General features: G+C 53.4%; 1 protein-coding gene across 2 annotated transcripts; it reads right to left on the bottom strand.

The window, feature by feature from the left end:
* Positions 1-1,001: 1,001 nt before the first annotated feature.
* Positions 1,002-14,184, bottom strand: LOC140264837 (sarcoplasmic/endoplasmic reticulum calcium ATPase 1-like). Of its 2 annotated transcripts, XM_072360739.1 has the most exons (5): positions 14,056-14,184; positions 11,713-11,830; positions 10,428-10,545; positions 5,464-5,506; positions 1,002-1,188 (listed from the first exon to the last, which is right to left on the bottom strand). In XM_072360739.1, the coding sequence occupies exons 1-4, from the start codon at positions 14,178-14,180 to the stop codon at positions 5,502-5,504; spliced, it is 366 nt and encodes a 121-aa protein (XP_072216840.1). In that variant the 5' UTR covers positions 14,181-14,184; the 3' UTR covers positions 1,002-1,188; positions 5,464-5,501. The 2 variants fall into 2 exon arrangements, with proteins under 2 accessions (XP_072216840.1, XP_072216839.1); XM_072360738.1 differs by lacking the exon at positions 5,464-5,506.
* Between the last annotated feature and the right edge of the window lie 2,992 nt (positions 14,185-17,176).

Raw genomic sequence — 17,176 nt, 5'->3', positions numbered from 1 at the left:
GGGGCAGAGCTCAGCGCTATGGGGCAGAGCTCAGTGCTATGGGGCAGAACTCACCTCTATGGGGCTGATCCCGGCGCTATGGGGCAGAGCTGTGGGTCCCAGCCCCCTCTGACCTTCAGACTGAGCTATGGGGCAATAGGGGGTTAAGGGGGGGAGGGGGGCTGCCCCATAGCTCCGCCTATGGGGGGCGGGGAGGAACCCGGATGTGTGGGGCGGGGTGTGTGGGGCAGAGCCCTGCAGCCCCATAAGTGTGGGTCAGCCCCATAAGTGTGGGTCAGCCCCATTAATGTGGGTCAGCCCCATAGATGTGGGTCACCCCATAAGTGTGGGTCAGCCCCATTAATGTGGGTCAGCCCCATAAGTGTGGGTCCAGCCCCATAGATGTGGGTCAGCCCCATTAATGTGGGTCACCCCATAAGTGTGGGTCAGCCCCATAAGTGTGGGTCAGCCTTATAAGTGTGGGTCAGCCCCATAGATGTGGGTCACCCCATAGATGTGGGTCAGCCCCATAGATGTGGGTCCAGCCCCATAAGTGTGATGCAGCCCCATAGATGTGGGTCACCCCATAAGTGTGGGTCCAGCCCCATAAGTGTGGGTCAGCCCCATAGATGTGGGTCACCCCATAAGTGTGGGTCCACCCCATAAGTGTGGGTCAGCCCCATTAATGTGGGTCACCCCATAGATGTGGGTCACCCCATAGATGTGGGTTAGCCCCTTTAATGTGGGTCAGCCCCATAAGTGTGGGTCACCCCATAAGTGTGGGTCAGCCCCATAAGTGTGGGTCACCCCATAAGTGTGGGTCAGCCCCATTAATGTGGGTCACCCCATAAGTGTGATGCAGCCCCAGGTCCAGCCCCATAGATGTGGGTCCAGCCCCATAGATGTGGGTCAGCCCCATAAGTGTGGGTCAGCCCCATAGATGTTGGTCACCCCATAGATGTGGGTCCAGCCCCATAGATGTGGGTCCAGCCCCATAGAATGAAGCTTATGGGTTCGGGTTTGGGGTTTCCCTTTATTGGCAATAAATAAGCGGATCCTATGGGGGGTTTTTGTTATAGGGCCGCCCCATAAGTGCGGGGTTGTTGTAGGGCCGCCCCATAGCAATGTGGGGCAGCCCCATAGCGGGTTGTATTAGGGCTTCTTGTCTATGGGGTCACTTCCGCTTCTTCCGGGCGTCCTCAGCGTCGCCTGTGGGGTAAATAGGGGGTTATGGGGCCGCTATGGGGCCATTATGGGGTCACTATGGGGTTATGGGGTTTATGGGGCCATTATAGGGTCACTATGGGGTTATGGGGTCACTATGGGGTTATGGGGTCGCTATGGGGTTATGGGGTCCCAATGGGGTTATGGGGTCCTTATAGGGTCACTATGGGGTTATGGGGTCGCTATGGGGTTATGGGGTCACTATGGGGTTATGGGGTCACTATGGGGCCCTTATAGGGTCACTATGGGGTTATGGGGTTTATGGGGTCACAATGAGGGTTATGGGGTCACTATGGGGTTATGGGGTCTCTATGGGGTCCTTATAGGGTCCCAATGGGGTTATGGGGTCGCTATGGGGTTATGGGGTCCCAATGGGGTTATGGGGTCCTTATAGGGTCACTATGGGGTTATAGGGTCGCTATGGGGTCACTATGGGGTTATGGGGTTTATGGGGCTGCTATGGGGCCAACATAGGGTCACTATGGGGTTATGGGGTCACTATGGGGTTATGGGGTCGCTATGGGGTTATGGGGTTTATGGGGTTACAATGAGGGTTATGGGGTCACTATGGGGCCCTTATAGAGTCACTATGGGGTTATGGGGTTTATGGGGTCGCTATGGGGTTATGGGGTCGCTATGGGGTTACGGGGTCGCTATGGGGCCCTTATAGGGTCACTATGGGGTTATGGGGTTTATGGGGCCATTATAGGGTCACTATGGGGTCGCTATGGGGTTATGGGGTCACTATGGGGTTATGGGGTTTATGGGGCTGCTATGGGGCCATTATAGGGTCACTATGGGGTTATGGGGTCACAATAGGGTCCCAATGGGGTTATGGGGTTGCTATGGGGTCACTATGGGGTTATGGGGTTTATGGGGCCGCTATGGGGCCATTATAGGGTCACTATGGGGTTATGGGGTCACTATGGGGTTATGGGGTCGCTATGGGGTTATGGGGTTTATGGGGTCACAATGAGGGTTATGGAGTCACTATGGGGTTATGGGGTCGCTATGGGGTTACATTGAGGGTTATGGGGTCCCAATGGGGCTATGGGGCCCTTATAGGGTCACTATGGGGTTATGGGGTTTATGGGGTCACAATGAGGGTTATGGGGTCACTATGGGGTTATGGGGTCTCTATGGGGTCCTTATAGGGTCCCAATGGGGTTATGGGGTCGCTATGGGGTTATGGGGTCCCAATGGGGTTATGGGGTCCTTATAGGGTCACTATGGGGTTATAGGGTCGCTATGGGGTCACTATGGGGTTATGGGGTTTATGGGGCTGCTATGGGGCCAACATAGGGTCACTATGGGGTTATGGGGTCACTATGGGGTTATGGGGTCGCTATGGGGTTATGGGGTTTATGGGGTTACAATGAGGGTTATGGGGTCACTATGGGGGCCTTATAGGGTCACTATGGGGTTATGGGGTCCTTATAGGGTCACTATGGGGTTATGGGGTCAATGGGATAAATAGGGGGTTATGGGGCCGCTATGGGGGCCTTATAGGGCCACTATGGGGTTATGGGGTCACTATAGGGTCACTATGGGGTTATGGGGCCCTTATAGGGTCACTATGGGGTTATGGGGTCGCTATGGGGTTATGGGGCCTCTATGGGGCCATTATAGGGTCACTATGGGGTTATGGGGTCGCTATGGGGTCCTTATAGGGTCACTATGGGGTTATGGGGTTTATGGGGTCACTATGGGGTTATGGGGCCCTTATAGGGTCACTATAGGGTTATGGGGTTTATGGGGCCCTTATAGGGTCACTATGGGGTTAATGGGGTCACTGTGGGATCACTATGGGGTTATGGGGTCGCTATGGGGCCCTTATAGGGTCACTATGGGGTTATGGGGTTTATGGGGTCACTATGGGGTCGCTATGGGGTTATGGGGTCCCAATGGGGTTATGGGGTCCTTATAGGGTCACTATGGGGTTATGGGGTCGCTATGGGGCCCTTATAGGGTCACTATGGGGTTATGGGGTCGCTATGGGGTTATGGGGTCGCTATGGGGTTATGGGGTCCCAATGGGGTTATGGGGTCCTTATAGGGTCACTATGGGGTTATGGGGTCACTATGGGGTTATGGGGTCGCTATGGGGTTATGGGGTCCCAATGGGGTTATGGGGTCCTTATAGGGTCACTATGGGGTTATGGGGTCACTATGGGGTTATGGGGTCGCTATGGGGTTATGGGGTCCCAATGGGGTTATGGGGTCCTTATAGGGTCACTATGGGGTTATGGGGTCGCTATGGGGCCCTTATAGGGTCACTATGGGGTTATGGGGTCGCTATGGGGTTATGGGGTCACTGTGGGGTTATGGGGTCACTATGGGGCCATATAGGGTCACTATGGGGTTATGGGGTTATGGGGTTACAATGAGGGTTATGGGGTCCCAATGGGGCCCTTATAGGGTCACTATGGGGTTATGGGGTCACTATGGGGTTATGGGGTTTATGGGGTCACTATGGGGTTATGGGGTTTATGGGGCTGCTATGGGGCCAACATAGGGTCACTATGGGGTTATGGGGTTATGGGGTCCTTATAGGGTCACTATGGGGTCGCTATGGGGTTATGGGGTCACTATGGGGTTATGGGGTCGCTATGGGGTTATGGGGTCCCAATGGGGTTATGGGGTCCTTATAGGGTCGCTATGGGGTTATGGGGTCACTATGGGGTTATGGGATTTATGGGGCCCTTATAGGGTCACTATGGGGTTATGGGGTTTATGGGGTCCCTATGGGGTCATTATAGGGTCACTATGGGGTTATGGGGTTTATGGGGTCACTATGGGGTTATGGGGCCGCTATGGGGCCATTATAGGGTCACTATGGGGTTATGGGGTTTATGGGGTCACTATGGGGTTATGGGGTTTATGGGGCTGCTATGGGGCCAACATAGGGTCACTATGGGGTTATGGGGTCACTATGGGGTTATGGGGTCGCTATGGGGTTATGGGGTTTATGGGGTTACAATGAGGGTTATGGGGTCACTATGGGGGCCTTATAGGGTCACTATGGGGTTATGGGGTCAATGGGATAAATAGGGGGTTATGGGGCCGCTATGGGGGCCTTATAGGGCCACTATGGGGTTATGGGGTCACTATAGGGTCACTATGGGGTTATGGGGCCCTTATAGGGTCACTATGGGGTTATGGGGTCGCTATGGGGTTATGGGGCCTCTATGGGGCCATTATAGGGTCACTATGGGGTTATGGGGTCACTATGGGGTCCTTATAGGGTCATTATGGGGTTATGGGGTTTATGGGGTCACTATGGGGTTATGGGGCCCTTATAGGGTCACTATAGGGTTATGGGGTTTATGGGGCCCTTATAGGGTCACTATGGGGTTAATGGGGTCACTGTGGGATCACTATGGGGTTATGGGGTCGCTATGGGGCCCTTATAGGGTCACTATGGGGTTATGGGGTTTATGGGGTCACTATGGGGTCGCTATGGGGTTATGGGGTCACTATGGGGTTATGGGGTCACTATGGGGTTATGGGGTCGCTATGGGGTTACATTGAGGGTTATGGGGTCCCAATGGGGCTATGGGGCCCTTATAGGGTCACTATGGGGTTATGGGGTTTATGGGGTCACTATGGGGTTATGGGGTCACTATGGGGTTACATTGAGGGTTATGGGGTCCCAATGGGGCTATGGGGCCCTTATAGGGTCACTATGGCGTTATGGGGTTTATGGGGCCCTTATAGGGTCTCTATAGGGTTATGGGGTTTATGGGGTCACTACGGGGTCTTTTTAGGGTCCCAATGGGGTTATGGGGTTTATGGGATCACTATGGGGTTATGGGGTCACTATGGGGCCCTTATAGGGTCACTATGGGGTTATGGGGTGACAATGGGGTCCTTATAGGGTCACTATGGGGTTATAGGGGTCACTATGGGATCACTATAGGGTTATGGGGTTTATGGGGTCACTATGGGGTTATAGGGTCGCTATGGGGCCCATATAGGGTCACTATGGGGTTATGGGGTCGCTATGGGGCCCATATAGGGTCACTATGGGGTTATGGGGTCACTATGGGGTCCTTATAGGGTCACTATGGGGTTATGGGGTTTATGGGGTCACTATGGGGTTATGGGGTAGATATGGGGTTAATGGGGTGGCTATGGGGTTTATGGGGCCACAATGGGGTAGTAATGGGGTTATGGGGTCACAATGGGGTCACAATGAGGGTTATGGGGTCATTATAGGGTCCCAATGGGGTTATGGGGTGACAATGGGGTCAGTGGGTACCTCAGAGGTCGCTGTGGGGTCAACGGAGGGAGGCGGAGTTACGCTGTGAGGGGGATATGGGGTCGTTATGGGGTCATGATGGGTTATAATGGGGTCACAATGGGGTCATGGTGGGATATGGGGTCAGTATGGGGTTATAATGGGGTTTTAATGGGGTCATGATGGGATATGGGGTCAGAATGGGGTTATAATGGGGTTTTAATGGGGTTATGATGGGGTCATGATGGGATATGGGGTCGTTATGGGGTCATGATGGGATATGGGGTCAGTATGGGGTCATAATGGGATATGGGATCACAATGGGGTCATGATGGGATATGGGGTCGTGATGGGATATGGGGTTGTTATGGGGTCATTATGGGGTCATGATGGGATATGGGGTCAGTATGGGGTCATAATGGGTTGTAATGGGGTCACAATGGGGTCATGATGGGATATGGGGTCAGAATGGGGTCAGTATGGGGTCATTATGGGGTCATGATGGGATATGGGGTCAGTGTGGGGTCATGATGGGGTCATGATGGGGTCATAATGGGGTCATGATGGGGTATGGGGTCGTTATGGGGTCATGATGGGGTCATGATGGGATATGGGGTCATAATGGGGTTATAATGGGGTCATGATGGGATATGGGGTTATAATGGGGTCATGATGGGATATGGGGTCATAATGGGGTTATAATGGGGTCATGATGGGGTCATGATGGGTTATAATGGGGTCAGTATGGGGTCATGATGGGATATGGGGTCAGAATGGGGTTATAATGGGGTTTTAATGGGGTTATAATGGGGTCATGATGGGATATGGGGTCAGTATGGGGTCATAATGGGTTGTAATGGGTCATGATGGGATATGGGGTTATAATGGGGTCATGATGGGATATGGGGTCATGATGGGGTCATGATGGGGTCATGGTGGGATATGGGGTCATGATGGGGTGGATATGGGGTCATGATGGGGTCATGATGGGATATGGGGTCGTTATGGGGTCATGATGGGTTATAATGGGGTCAGTATGGGGTCATGGTGGGATATGGGGTCAGTATGGGGTCATAATGGGTTGTAATGGGGTCACAATGGGGTCATGATGGGATATGGGGTCAGAATGGGGTCAGTATGGGGTCATGATGGGGTCATGATGGGATATGGGGTCGTTATGGGGTCATGAATGGATATGGGGTCGTTATGGGGTTATAATGGGGTCATGATGGGATATGGGGTCAGTATGGGGTCATAATGGGGTCATGGTGGGATATGGGGTCAGTATGGGGTCATAATGGGGTCATGATGGGATATGGGGTCGTTATGGGGTCATGATGGGATATAATGGGGTCAGTATGGGGTCATGATGGGATATGGGGTCAGTATGGGGATATAATGGGGTCATGATGGGGTATGGGGTCAGTATGGGGTCATGGTGGGTTGCAATGGGGTCATGATGGGGTATGGGGTTATAATGGGGTCATAATGGGGTCAGTATGGAGTATGGGGTCAGTATAGGGTCATGGTGGGATATGGGGTCAGTATGGGGTCATAATGGGATATAATGGGTCATGATGGGATATGGGGTTATAATGGGGTCATGATGGGGTCATGATGGGATATGGGGTCGTTATGGGGTCATGATGGGATATGGGGTCAGTATGGGGTCATGATGGGTTATAATGGGGTCACAATGGGGTCATGATGGGATATGGGGTCAGAATGGGGTCATAATGCGGTCATGATGGGGTCATGATGGGGTCATGATGGGATATGGGGTCGTTATGGGGTCATTATGGGGTCGTGATGGGATATGGGGTCGTTATGGGGTCATGATGGGATATAATGGGGTCAGTATGGGGTCATGATGGGATATGGGGTCAGTATGGGGATATAATGGGGTCATGATGGGGTATGGGGTCAGTATGGGGTCATGGTGGGTTGCAATGGGGTCATGATGGGGTATGGGGTTATAATGGGGTCATAATGGGGTCAGTATGGAGTATGGGGTCAGTATAGGGTCATGGTGGGATATGGGGTCAGTATGGGGTCATAATGGGATATAATGGGTCATGATGGGATATGGGGTTATAATGGGGTCATGATGGGGTCATGATGGGATATGGGGTCAGTATGGGGTCATAATGGGGTCATGATGGGGTCATGATGGGATATGGGGTTATAATGGGATCACAATGGGGTCATGACGGGATATGGGGTCAGTATGGGGTCATGATGGGTTATAATGGGGTCACAATGGGGTCATGATGGGATATGGGGTCAGTATGGGGTTATAATGGGGTCATGATGGGATATGGGGTCATGATGGGGTCATAATGGGGTCATGATGGGGTATGGGGTCGTTATGGGGTCATGATGGGATATAATGGGATCACAATGGGGTCATGGTGGGATATGGGGTCAGTATAGGGTCATGATGGGATATGGGGTCAGTATGGGGTCATGATGGGATATGGGGTCGTGATGGGGTATGGGGTTATCATGGGGTTATAATGGGGTCATGATGGGATATGGGGTCAGTATGGGGTCATAATGGGTTGTAATGGGTCATGATGGGATATGGGGTTATAATGGGGTCATGATGGGATATGGGGTCAGTATGGGGTCATGATGGGATATGGGGTCAGTATGGGGTCATGATGGGATATGGGGTCAGTATGGGGTTATAATGGGGTCATGATGGGGTCGTTATGAGGTCATGATGGGGTCAATTGGGGGATATGGGGTCAATGGGGGTGGTATGGGGTCAGTGAAGGGGATATGGGATCAGTGGGGTGGATATGGGGTCAATGGGGACACCAGCGGGGTCAGTGGGTGGGATATGGGGTCAATGGGGTCAATGGGGTGGATACAGGGTCAATGGAGTCAATGGGGTCATCAATGGAGTCAATGGGGTCATCAATGGGGTCAATGGGGTCAATGGGGTCAATGAAGTCATCAATGTGGTCAATGGGGTCAATGGGATCAATGGGGTCAATGGGGTCAATGGGGTCAATGGGGTCAATGGGGCCAATGGGGTCAATGGGGTGGATATGGGGTCAATATGAGGTCAATGGGGTCAAAGGGGTCATCAATGGGATCAATGGGATCAATGGGGTCAATGGGGTCAATGGGGCCAATGGGGTCAATGGGATCAATGGGGTCATCAATGGGGTCACTGGGGTCAATGGGGTCAATGGGCTCAAAAGGGTCATCAATGGGGTCAATGGGGCCAATGGGGTCAATGGGGTCATCAATGGGCTCAATAGGGTCATCAATGGGGTCAATGGGGTCAATGGGGTCAATGGGGTCAATGGGGCCAATGGGGTCATCAATGGGGTCAATGGGATCAATGGGGTCAATGGGGTCAATGGGGTGGATATTTGGTCAATATGGGGTCAATGGGGTCAATGGGGTCAATGTGGTCAATGGGGTCATCAATGGGGCCAATGAGATCAATGGGGTCAATGGGGTCAATGGGGCCAATGGGGTCAATATGGGGTCAATGGGGTCAATGGGGTCAATGTGGTCAATGGGATCAATGGGGTCAATAGGGTCATCAATGGGGTCAATGGGGTCAATAGGGTCAATAGGGTCATCAATGGGGTCAATAGGGTCATCAATGGGGTCAATGGGGTCAATGGGGTCAATGGGGTCAATGGGATCAATGGGGTCATCAATGGGGTCAATGGCGTCAATAGGGTCAATGGGGTCAATGAGGTGGATATGGGTCAATATGGGGTCAATGGGGTCAATGGGGTCAATGGAGTCAATAGGGTCATCAATGGGGTCAATGGGTCAATGGGGTCAATGGGGTCAATGGGGTGGATATGGGGTCAATATGGGGCCAATGGGGTCAATATGGGGTCAATGGGGTCAATGGGGTCAATGTGGTCAATGGGATCAATGGGGTCAATAGGGTCATCAATGGGGTCAATGGGGTCAATAGGGTCAATAGGGTCATCAATGGGGTCAATGGGGTCATCAATGGGCCAATGGGGTAAATGGGGTCAATGGGGTCAATGGGATCAATGGGGTCATCAATGGGGTCAATGGGATCAATGGGGTCAATGGGGTCAATGGGGTCAATGGGGTCTATGGGATCAATGGGGTCAATGGGATCAATGGGGTCATCAATGGGGTCAATGGGGTCAATAGGGTCAATGGGGTCAATGAGGTGGATATGGGGTCAATGGGGCCAATGGGGTCAATGGGGTCAATGGAGTCAATAGGGTCATCAATGGGGTCAATGGGGCCAATGGGGCCAATGGGATCAATGGGGTCAATGGAGTCAATAGGGTCATCAATGGGGTCAAAGGGGTCATCAATGGGGTCAATGGGGACATCAATGGGATCAATGGGGTCAATGGGGTCAATGGGGCCAATGGGGTCAATGGGGTCAATGGGATCAATGGGGTCAATGGGATCAATGGGATCATCAATGGGGTCAATGGGGTCAATGGGGTAAATGGGGTCATCATTGGGTCAATGGGGTCAATGGGGTCAATGGGGACATCAATGGGGCAATGGGGTAAATGGGGTCAATGGGGTCAATGGATCAATGGGGTCATCAATGGGGTCAATGGATCAATGGGGTCAATGGGGTCAATGGGGTGGATATGGGGTCAATATGGGGTCAATGGGGTCAATGGGATCAATGGGGTCATCAATGGGGTCAATGGGGTCAATGGGGTCAATGGGTCAATGGGGCCATCAATGGGGTCAATGGGGCCATCAATGGGGTCAATGGGGTCGTCAATGGGGTCAATGGGGTCAATAGGGTCATCAATGGGGTCAATGGGGTCAATGGGGTCAATGGGATCAATGGGGACCGAGAGATCAGCGATGACATCATCAGGCTCCAAGAATGACGTCATCATCGCTTGACGATGACGTCATCATCGGGCGTCCACGACGTCATTGGCTGTTGATGACGTCATCGGAAAGGGGGGGGGGGGAAGGGGGCGGGGCTTAAAACTTACCCTCCAAGTAATTGCGGGCGACGAATTTGAGCGCCTCGTCCAATAGGATGACGGGAAAGGAGATGCGCAGGACAACCAGCCAATGAGCGAGGTCCAAATGGGTCAGCTTGAAGATCATCTGCGGGGAGGGAACGCCGGCCCCATAAGTCACCCCCATAGACCCATAGAGACCCATAGAGACCCCATAGAGACCCATAGAGACACATAGAGACTCATAGAGACCCCATAGAGACCCCATAGATCCCATAGAGACCCATAGAGACCCATAGAGACCCGTAGAGACCCAAAGAGACCCATAGGGACCCAAAGAGACCCCATAGAGACCCACAGAGCCCCATAGAGACCCATAGAGACCCATAGAGACCCATAGGGACCCATAGAGACCCATAGAGACCCGTAGAGACCCAAAGAGACCCATAGGGACCCAAAGAGACCCCATAGAGACCCACAGAGTCCCATAGAGACCCATAGAGACCCCATAGAGACCCATAGAGACCCCATAGAGACACATAGAGACACATAGAGCCCCATAGAGACCCATAGAGACCCATAAAGACCGATAGAGACCCATAGAGCCCCATAGGGACCCATAGAGACCCATAGAACCCCACAGACCCCTTATGACCCTTTTTGACCCCATATCCCTCTACCTGACCCCATAATCCCCCCATATCCCCCATTTCACCCCCAGTGATCCCCCCGCGTGACCTCTTGTAACCTCTCATGACCCCCGGCCCCAATGACCCCCCAGTGACCCCATATGACCCCATATGAACCCCTTATGACCCCTTATGACCCCATAGGACCCCATAGGACCCCATATGAAACCATATGACCTCTTATGACCCCATTTGACCCCATATGACCCCATATGACCCCATATGACCCCATATGACCCCATATGACCCCATAGGACCCCATAGGACCCCATAGGACTCCATAGGACCCCATATGACCCCATTTGACCCCCAGTGACCCCATATGACCCCATATGACCCCATAGGACCCCATAGGACCCCGTATGACCCCGTATGACCCCATAGGACCCCATAGGACCCCTTATTACCCCATAAGGACCCCATAGGACTCCATATGACCCCATAGGACCCCCATATGACCCCATATGACCCCATTTGACCCCATATGACCCCATATGACCCCATATGACCCATAGGACCCCATAGGACCCCATAGGACCCCATAGGACCCCATAAGGACCCCATAGGACCCCATATGACCCCATAGGACCCCATAGGACCCCATAGGACCCCATAGGACCCCTTACCGGCAGTGGGTCGACGTATAGGATGACAAAGTGCAGCGACATGGAGAGGCAGATGGAGCCCAGCAGCCAGATGTTGACCCACGGGGGCATCCTCAGCAGGGATTGGTTCTCAGATAGGCTGTCGGGGGGTCACACAAGGGTCACGGGGTCAAAAGGTGAAGGTCAAAAGGCGAAGAAATGGGGTCAATGGAGCTCAATGAGGTCAATGGGTCTCAATGGGACTCAATGGGACTCAATGGATCTCAATGGGGCTCAATGGGGCTCAATGGGGCTCAATGGGGCTCAATGGGACTCAATGGATCTCAATGGGACTCAATGGGACTCAATGGGGCTCAATGGGACTCAATGGGACTCAATGGGACTCAATGGGGCTCAATGTTGCTCAATGGTGCTCAATGGGGCTCAATGGGACTCAATGGGGCTCAGTGGATCTCAATGGATCTCAATGGGACTCAATGGGGCTCAATGGGGCTCAATGGGGCTCAATGGGACTCAATGGGGCTCAATGGATCTCAATGGGGCTCAATGGGCTCAATGGGGTCAATGGGACTCAATGGGGCTCAATGGGACTCAATGGATCTCAATGGATCTCAATGGACTCAATGGGACTCAATGGGGCTCAATGGGACTCAACGGGACTTAATGGGGCTCAGTGGGACTCAGTGGGACTCAATGGGGCTCAATGGGACTCAATGGGACTCAATGGGACTCAATGGGGCTCAATGGGGCTCAGTGGGGCTCAATGGGACTCAATGGGTCTCAATGGGACTCAATGGGACTCAATGGATCTCAATGGGACTCAATGGGGCTCAATGGGACTCAATGGGGCTCAATGGGACTCAATGGGACTCAATGGGACTCAATGGAACTCAATGGGGCTCAATGGGACTCAATGGGGCTCAATGGATCTCAATGGGGCTCAATGGGGCTCAATGGATCTCAATGGGACTCAATGGGACCTCAATGGGACTCAATGGGGCTCAATGGGACTCAATGGGGCTCAATGGGGCTCAATGGGGCTCAATGGGACTCAATGGGACTCAATGGGACTCAATGGGGCTCAATGGGACTCAATGGGGCTTCAATGGGACTCAATGGAACTCAATGGGGCTCAATGGGACTCAATGGGACTCAATGGAACTCAATGGAACTCAATGGGGCTCAATGGGACTCAATGGGACTCAATGGATCTCAATGGGACTCAATGGGGCTCAATGGTGCTCAATGGGACTCAATGGGACTCAATGGGACTCAATGGGACTCAATGGATCTCAATGGGACTCAATGGGACTCAATGGATCTCAATGGAACTCAATGGGACTCAATGGGACTCAATGGGACTCAATGGGACTCAATGGACTCAATGGATCTCAATGGGGCTCAATGGGAGTCAATGGGACTCAATGGGACTCAATGGGGCTCAATGGGACTCAATGGGGCTCAGTGGGACTCAATGGGACTCAATGGGGCTCAATGGTGCTCAATGGGGCTTAATGGGACTCAATGGGACTCAATGGGACTCAATGGATCTCAATGGGACTCAATGGGACTCAATGGGGCTCAATGGGACTCAATGGGGCTCAATGGGGCTCAATGGGACTCAATGGGGATCAGTGGGACTCAATGGGACTCAATGGGACTCAATGGGACTCAATGGGGCTCAAAGGGGCTCAATGGGGCTCAGTGGGACTCAATGGGACTCAATGGGACTCAATGGGACTCAATGGGACTCAATGGATCTCAATGGGACTCAATGGGGCTCAATGGGACTCAATGGGGCTCAATGGGGCTCAATGGATCTCAATGGGGCTCAATGGGGCTCAATGGGACTCAATGGGGCTCAATGGATCTCAATGGGGCTCAATGGATCACAATGGGACTCAATGGGACTCAATGGGGCTCAGTGGGACTCAATGGGGCTCAATGGAACTCAATGGGGCTCAATGGGACTCAATGGGGCTCAATGGGACTCAATGGGGCTCAATGGATCTCAATGGGGCTCAATGGGGCTCAATGGGGCTCAATGGGGCTCAATGGGACTCAATGGGACTCAATGGGGCTCAATGGGACTCAATGGGGCTCAATGGGCTCAATGGGACTCAATGGGACTCAATGGGGCTCAATGGGGCTCAATGGGGCTTAATGGGGCTCAATGGGACTCAATGGGGCTCAATGGGACTCAATGGGACTCAATGGGACTCAATGGGGCTCAATGGAACTCAATGGATCTCAATGGAACCTCAATGGAACTCAATGGAACTCAATGGATCTCAATGGGCCCCTATGGGATCCCTATGGGGTTTTAATGGGGTGTTTATGGGGCCGTCTCCCCCCATCCCAAACCTGTTGAGGGCGTTGCACATCTCGATGGTGACGAGGACGGACAAGGCCATGGTCATGGGGACGGGGGACTCAAAGATCTCGCAGTCGATGCCCTCGAACTCCACGTTGTGGTGGGTGCATTGCATGAAGTGGGTCTGGGGGGGGGATATGGGGTCAGATGGGGGGGATATGGGGTCAGATGGGGTCTTATGGGGGGGATATGGGGTCAGATGGGGGGGATATGGGGTCAGATGGGGTCTTATGGGGGGGATATGGGGTCAGATGGGGGGGATATGGGGGATATGGGGTCAGATGGGGGGGATATGGGGTCTTATGGGGTCTTATGGGGTCTTATGGGGGGGATATGGGGTCAGATGGGGGGGATATGGGGTCTTATGGGGGGGATATGGGGTCTTATGGGGGGGATATGGGGTCAGATGGGGTCTTATGAGGGGGGCTATGGGGTCAGATGGGGTCTTATGGGGGGGATATGGGGTCTTATGAGGGCGATATGGGGTCTTATGGGGTCTTACGGGGGGATATGGGTCAGATGGGGGAGATATGGGGTCTTATGGGGGGATATGGGGTCTTATGGGGGGGATATGGGGGGGATATGGGGTCAGATGGAGTCTTATGGGGTCTTATGGGGGGGATATGGGGTCTTATGGGGGGGATATGGGGTCTTATGGGTCTTATGGGGGGGATATGGGTCTTATGGGGGGGATATGGGGGGGATATGGGGTCAGATGGAGTCTTATGGGGTCTTATGGGGGGGATATGGGGTCTTATGGGGGGGATATGGGGTCAGATGGGGGGGATATGGGGTCAGATGGGGTCTTATGGGGGGGATATGGGGTCAGATGGGGGGGATATGGGGTCTTATGGGGTTTTATGGGGTCTTATGGGGGGGATATGGGGTCTTATGGGGGGGATATGGGGTCAGATGGGGGGGATATGGGGTCTTATGGGGGGGATATGGGGTCAGATGGGGTCTTATGGGGTCAGATGGGGTCTTGTGGGGGGCTATGGGGTCAGATGGGGTCTTATGGGGGGGATATGGGATCTTATGAGGGCGATATGGGGTCTTATGGGGTCTTACGGGGGGGATATGGGGTCAGATGGGGAGATATGGGGTCTTATGGGGGGGATATGGGGTCTTATGGGGGGGATATGGGGTCTTATGGGGGGGATATGGGGGGGATATGGGGTCAGATGGGGTCTTATGGGGTCTTATGGGGGGGATATGGGGTCTTATGGGGGGGATATGGGGTCTTATGGGGTCTTACGGGGGGGATATGGGGTCAGATGGGGGAGATATGGGGTCTTATGGGGGGGATATGGGGTCTTATGGGGGGGATATGGGGTCTTATGGGGGGGATATGGGGGGGATATGGGGTCAGATGGGGTCTTATGGGGTCTTATGGGGGGGATATGGGGTCTTATGGGGGGGATATGGGGTCTTATGGGGTCTTATGGGGGGATATGGGGTCTTATGGGGGGGATATGGGGGGGATATGGGGTCTTATGGGGTCTTATGGGGTCTTATGGGGGGGATATGGGGTCTTATGGGGGGATATGGGGTCTTATGGGGTCTTATGGTGGGGATATGGGGTCAGATGGGGGGGATATGGGGTCAGATGGGGCCTTATGGGGTCAGATGGGGTCTTATGGGGGGATATGGGGTCAGATGGGGGGGATATGGGGACAGATGGGGTCTTATGGGGGGGATATGTGGGGGGATACGGGGTCAGATGGGGTCTTATGGGGGGGATATGGGTCAGATGGGGGGGATATGGGGTCAGATGGGTCTTATGGGGTCAGATGGGGTCTTATGGGGTCTTATGGGGGGGATATGGGGTCAGATGGGGTCTCATGGGGGGGATATGGGGACTTATGGGGTCTTATGGGGGGGATATGGGGTCAGATGGGGTCTTATTGGGTCAGATGGGGTCTTATGGGGGTGGGATATGGGGTCCTATGGGGTCTTATGGGGGGGATATGGGGTCTTATGCGGGGGATATGGTCAGATGGGGTCTTATGGGGGGGGATATGAGGTCTGATGGGGTCTTATGGGGGGATATGGGGTCTTATGAGGGCGATATGGGGTCTTATGGGGTCTTATGGGAGGGATATGGGGTCAGATGGGGGAGATATGGGGTCTTATGGGGGGGATATGGGGTCTTATGGGGGGGATATGGGGGGGATATGGGGTCAGATGGGGTCTTATGGGGTCTTATGGGGGGGATATGGGGTCTTATGGGGGGGATATGGGGTCTTATGGGGTCTTATGGGGGGGATATGGGGTCTTATGAGGGCGATATGGGGTCTTATGGGGTCTTATGGGAGGGATATGGGGTCAGATGGGAAGGATATGTGGTCATATGGGGGGGATATGGGGTGATATGGAGGGGATATGTGGTCTTATGGGGTGGGTATGGGGTTATATGGGGTTGGTATGGGGTCATATGGGGGGGATATGGGGTTATATGGGGGGACATGGGGTCATATGGGGTGGGTAAGGGGGGATATGGGGTTATATGGGGGGGATATGGGGGATATGGGGTCATATTGGGTCATATGGGAAGGATATGTGGCTATATGGAGGGGATATGAAGGGATATGGGGTGATATGTGGTGATACGGGGGGATGTGGGGTGGATATGGGGTGATATAGGGTGGTTATGGGGTCATATAGGGTCATAAGAGGGGGATATGGGGTCTTATGGGGGGGATATGGGGTGATATGGGGTGATATGGGGTGATATGGGGGGGGATTATGGGGGGATATGGGGTCAAATGGGAAGGATATGGGGTCTTATGGGGGGGGATATGGGGTCAGATGGGGTCTTATGGGGGGGATATGGGGTCTTATGGGGGGGGGATATGGGGTCAGATGGGGTCTTATGGGGTGGGATATGGGGTCAGATGGGGTCTTAGGGGGGGATATGGGGTCTTATGGGGTCTTATGGGGGGGATATGGGCTATATGGGGCCATATAGGGTGGGTATAGGGTGATATGGGGTGGATATGGGGTCATATGACCCCCATAGGGCCCCAGAGAACCCCATAGACCCCAACAGATGACCCCAGATGACCTTATGACTCCATGACCCCTGATGACCCCAGGTAACCCATGACCCCA

Source organism: Excalfactoria chinensis, unplaced genomic scaffold, assembly GCF_039878825.1.
Source record: "Excalfactoria chinensis isolate bCotChi1 unplaced genomic scaffold, bCotChi1.hap2 Scaffold_325, whole genome shotgun sequence".
Classification (NCBI taxonomy): Eukaryota; Metazoa; Chordata; class Aves; order Galliformes; family Phasianidae; genus Excalfactoria; species Excalfactoria chinensis.
This window is presented reverse-complemented; position numbering and strand designations above follow the sequence as displayed.

Coding starts and splice junctions, on each gene's coding strand:
- LOC140264837 (XM_072360738.1), bottom strand. CDS start 14,180: ATGCAATGCACCCACCACAACGTGGAGTTCGAGGGCATCGACTGCGAG. Junction 11,831..14,055: donor ATGTGCAACGCCCTCAACAG/GTTTGGGATGGG, acceptor ACCCCCCGACAG/CCTATCTGAGAACCAATCCC. Junction 1,189..10,427: donor CGCCCGCAATTACTTGGAGG/GTAAGTTTTAAG, acceptor TTTACCCCACAG/GCGACGCTGAGGACGCCCGG.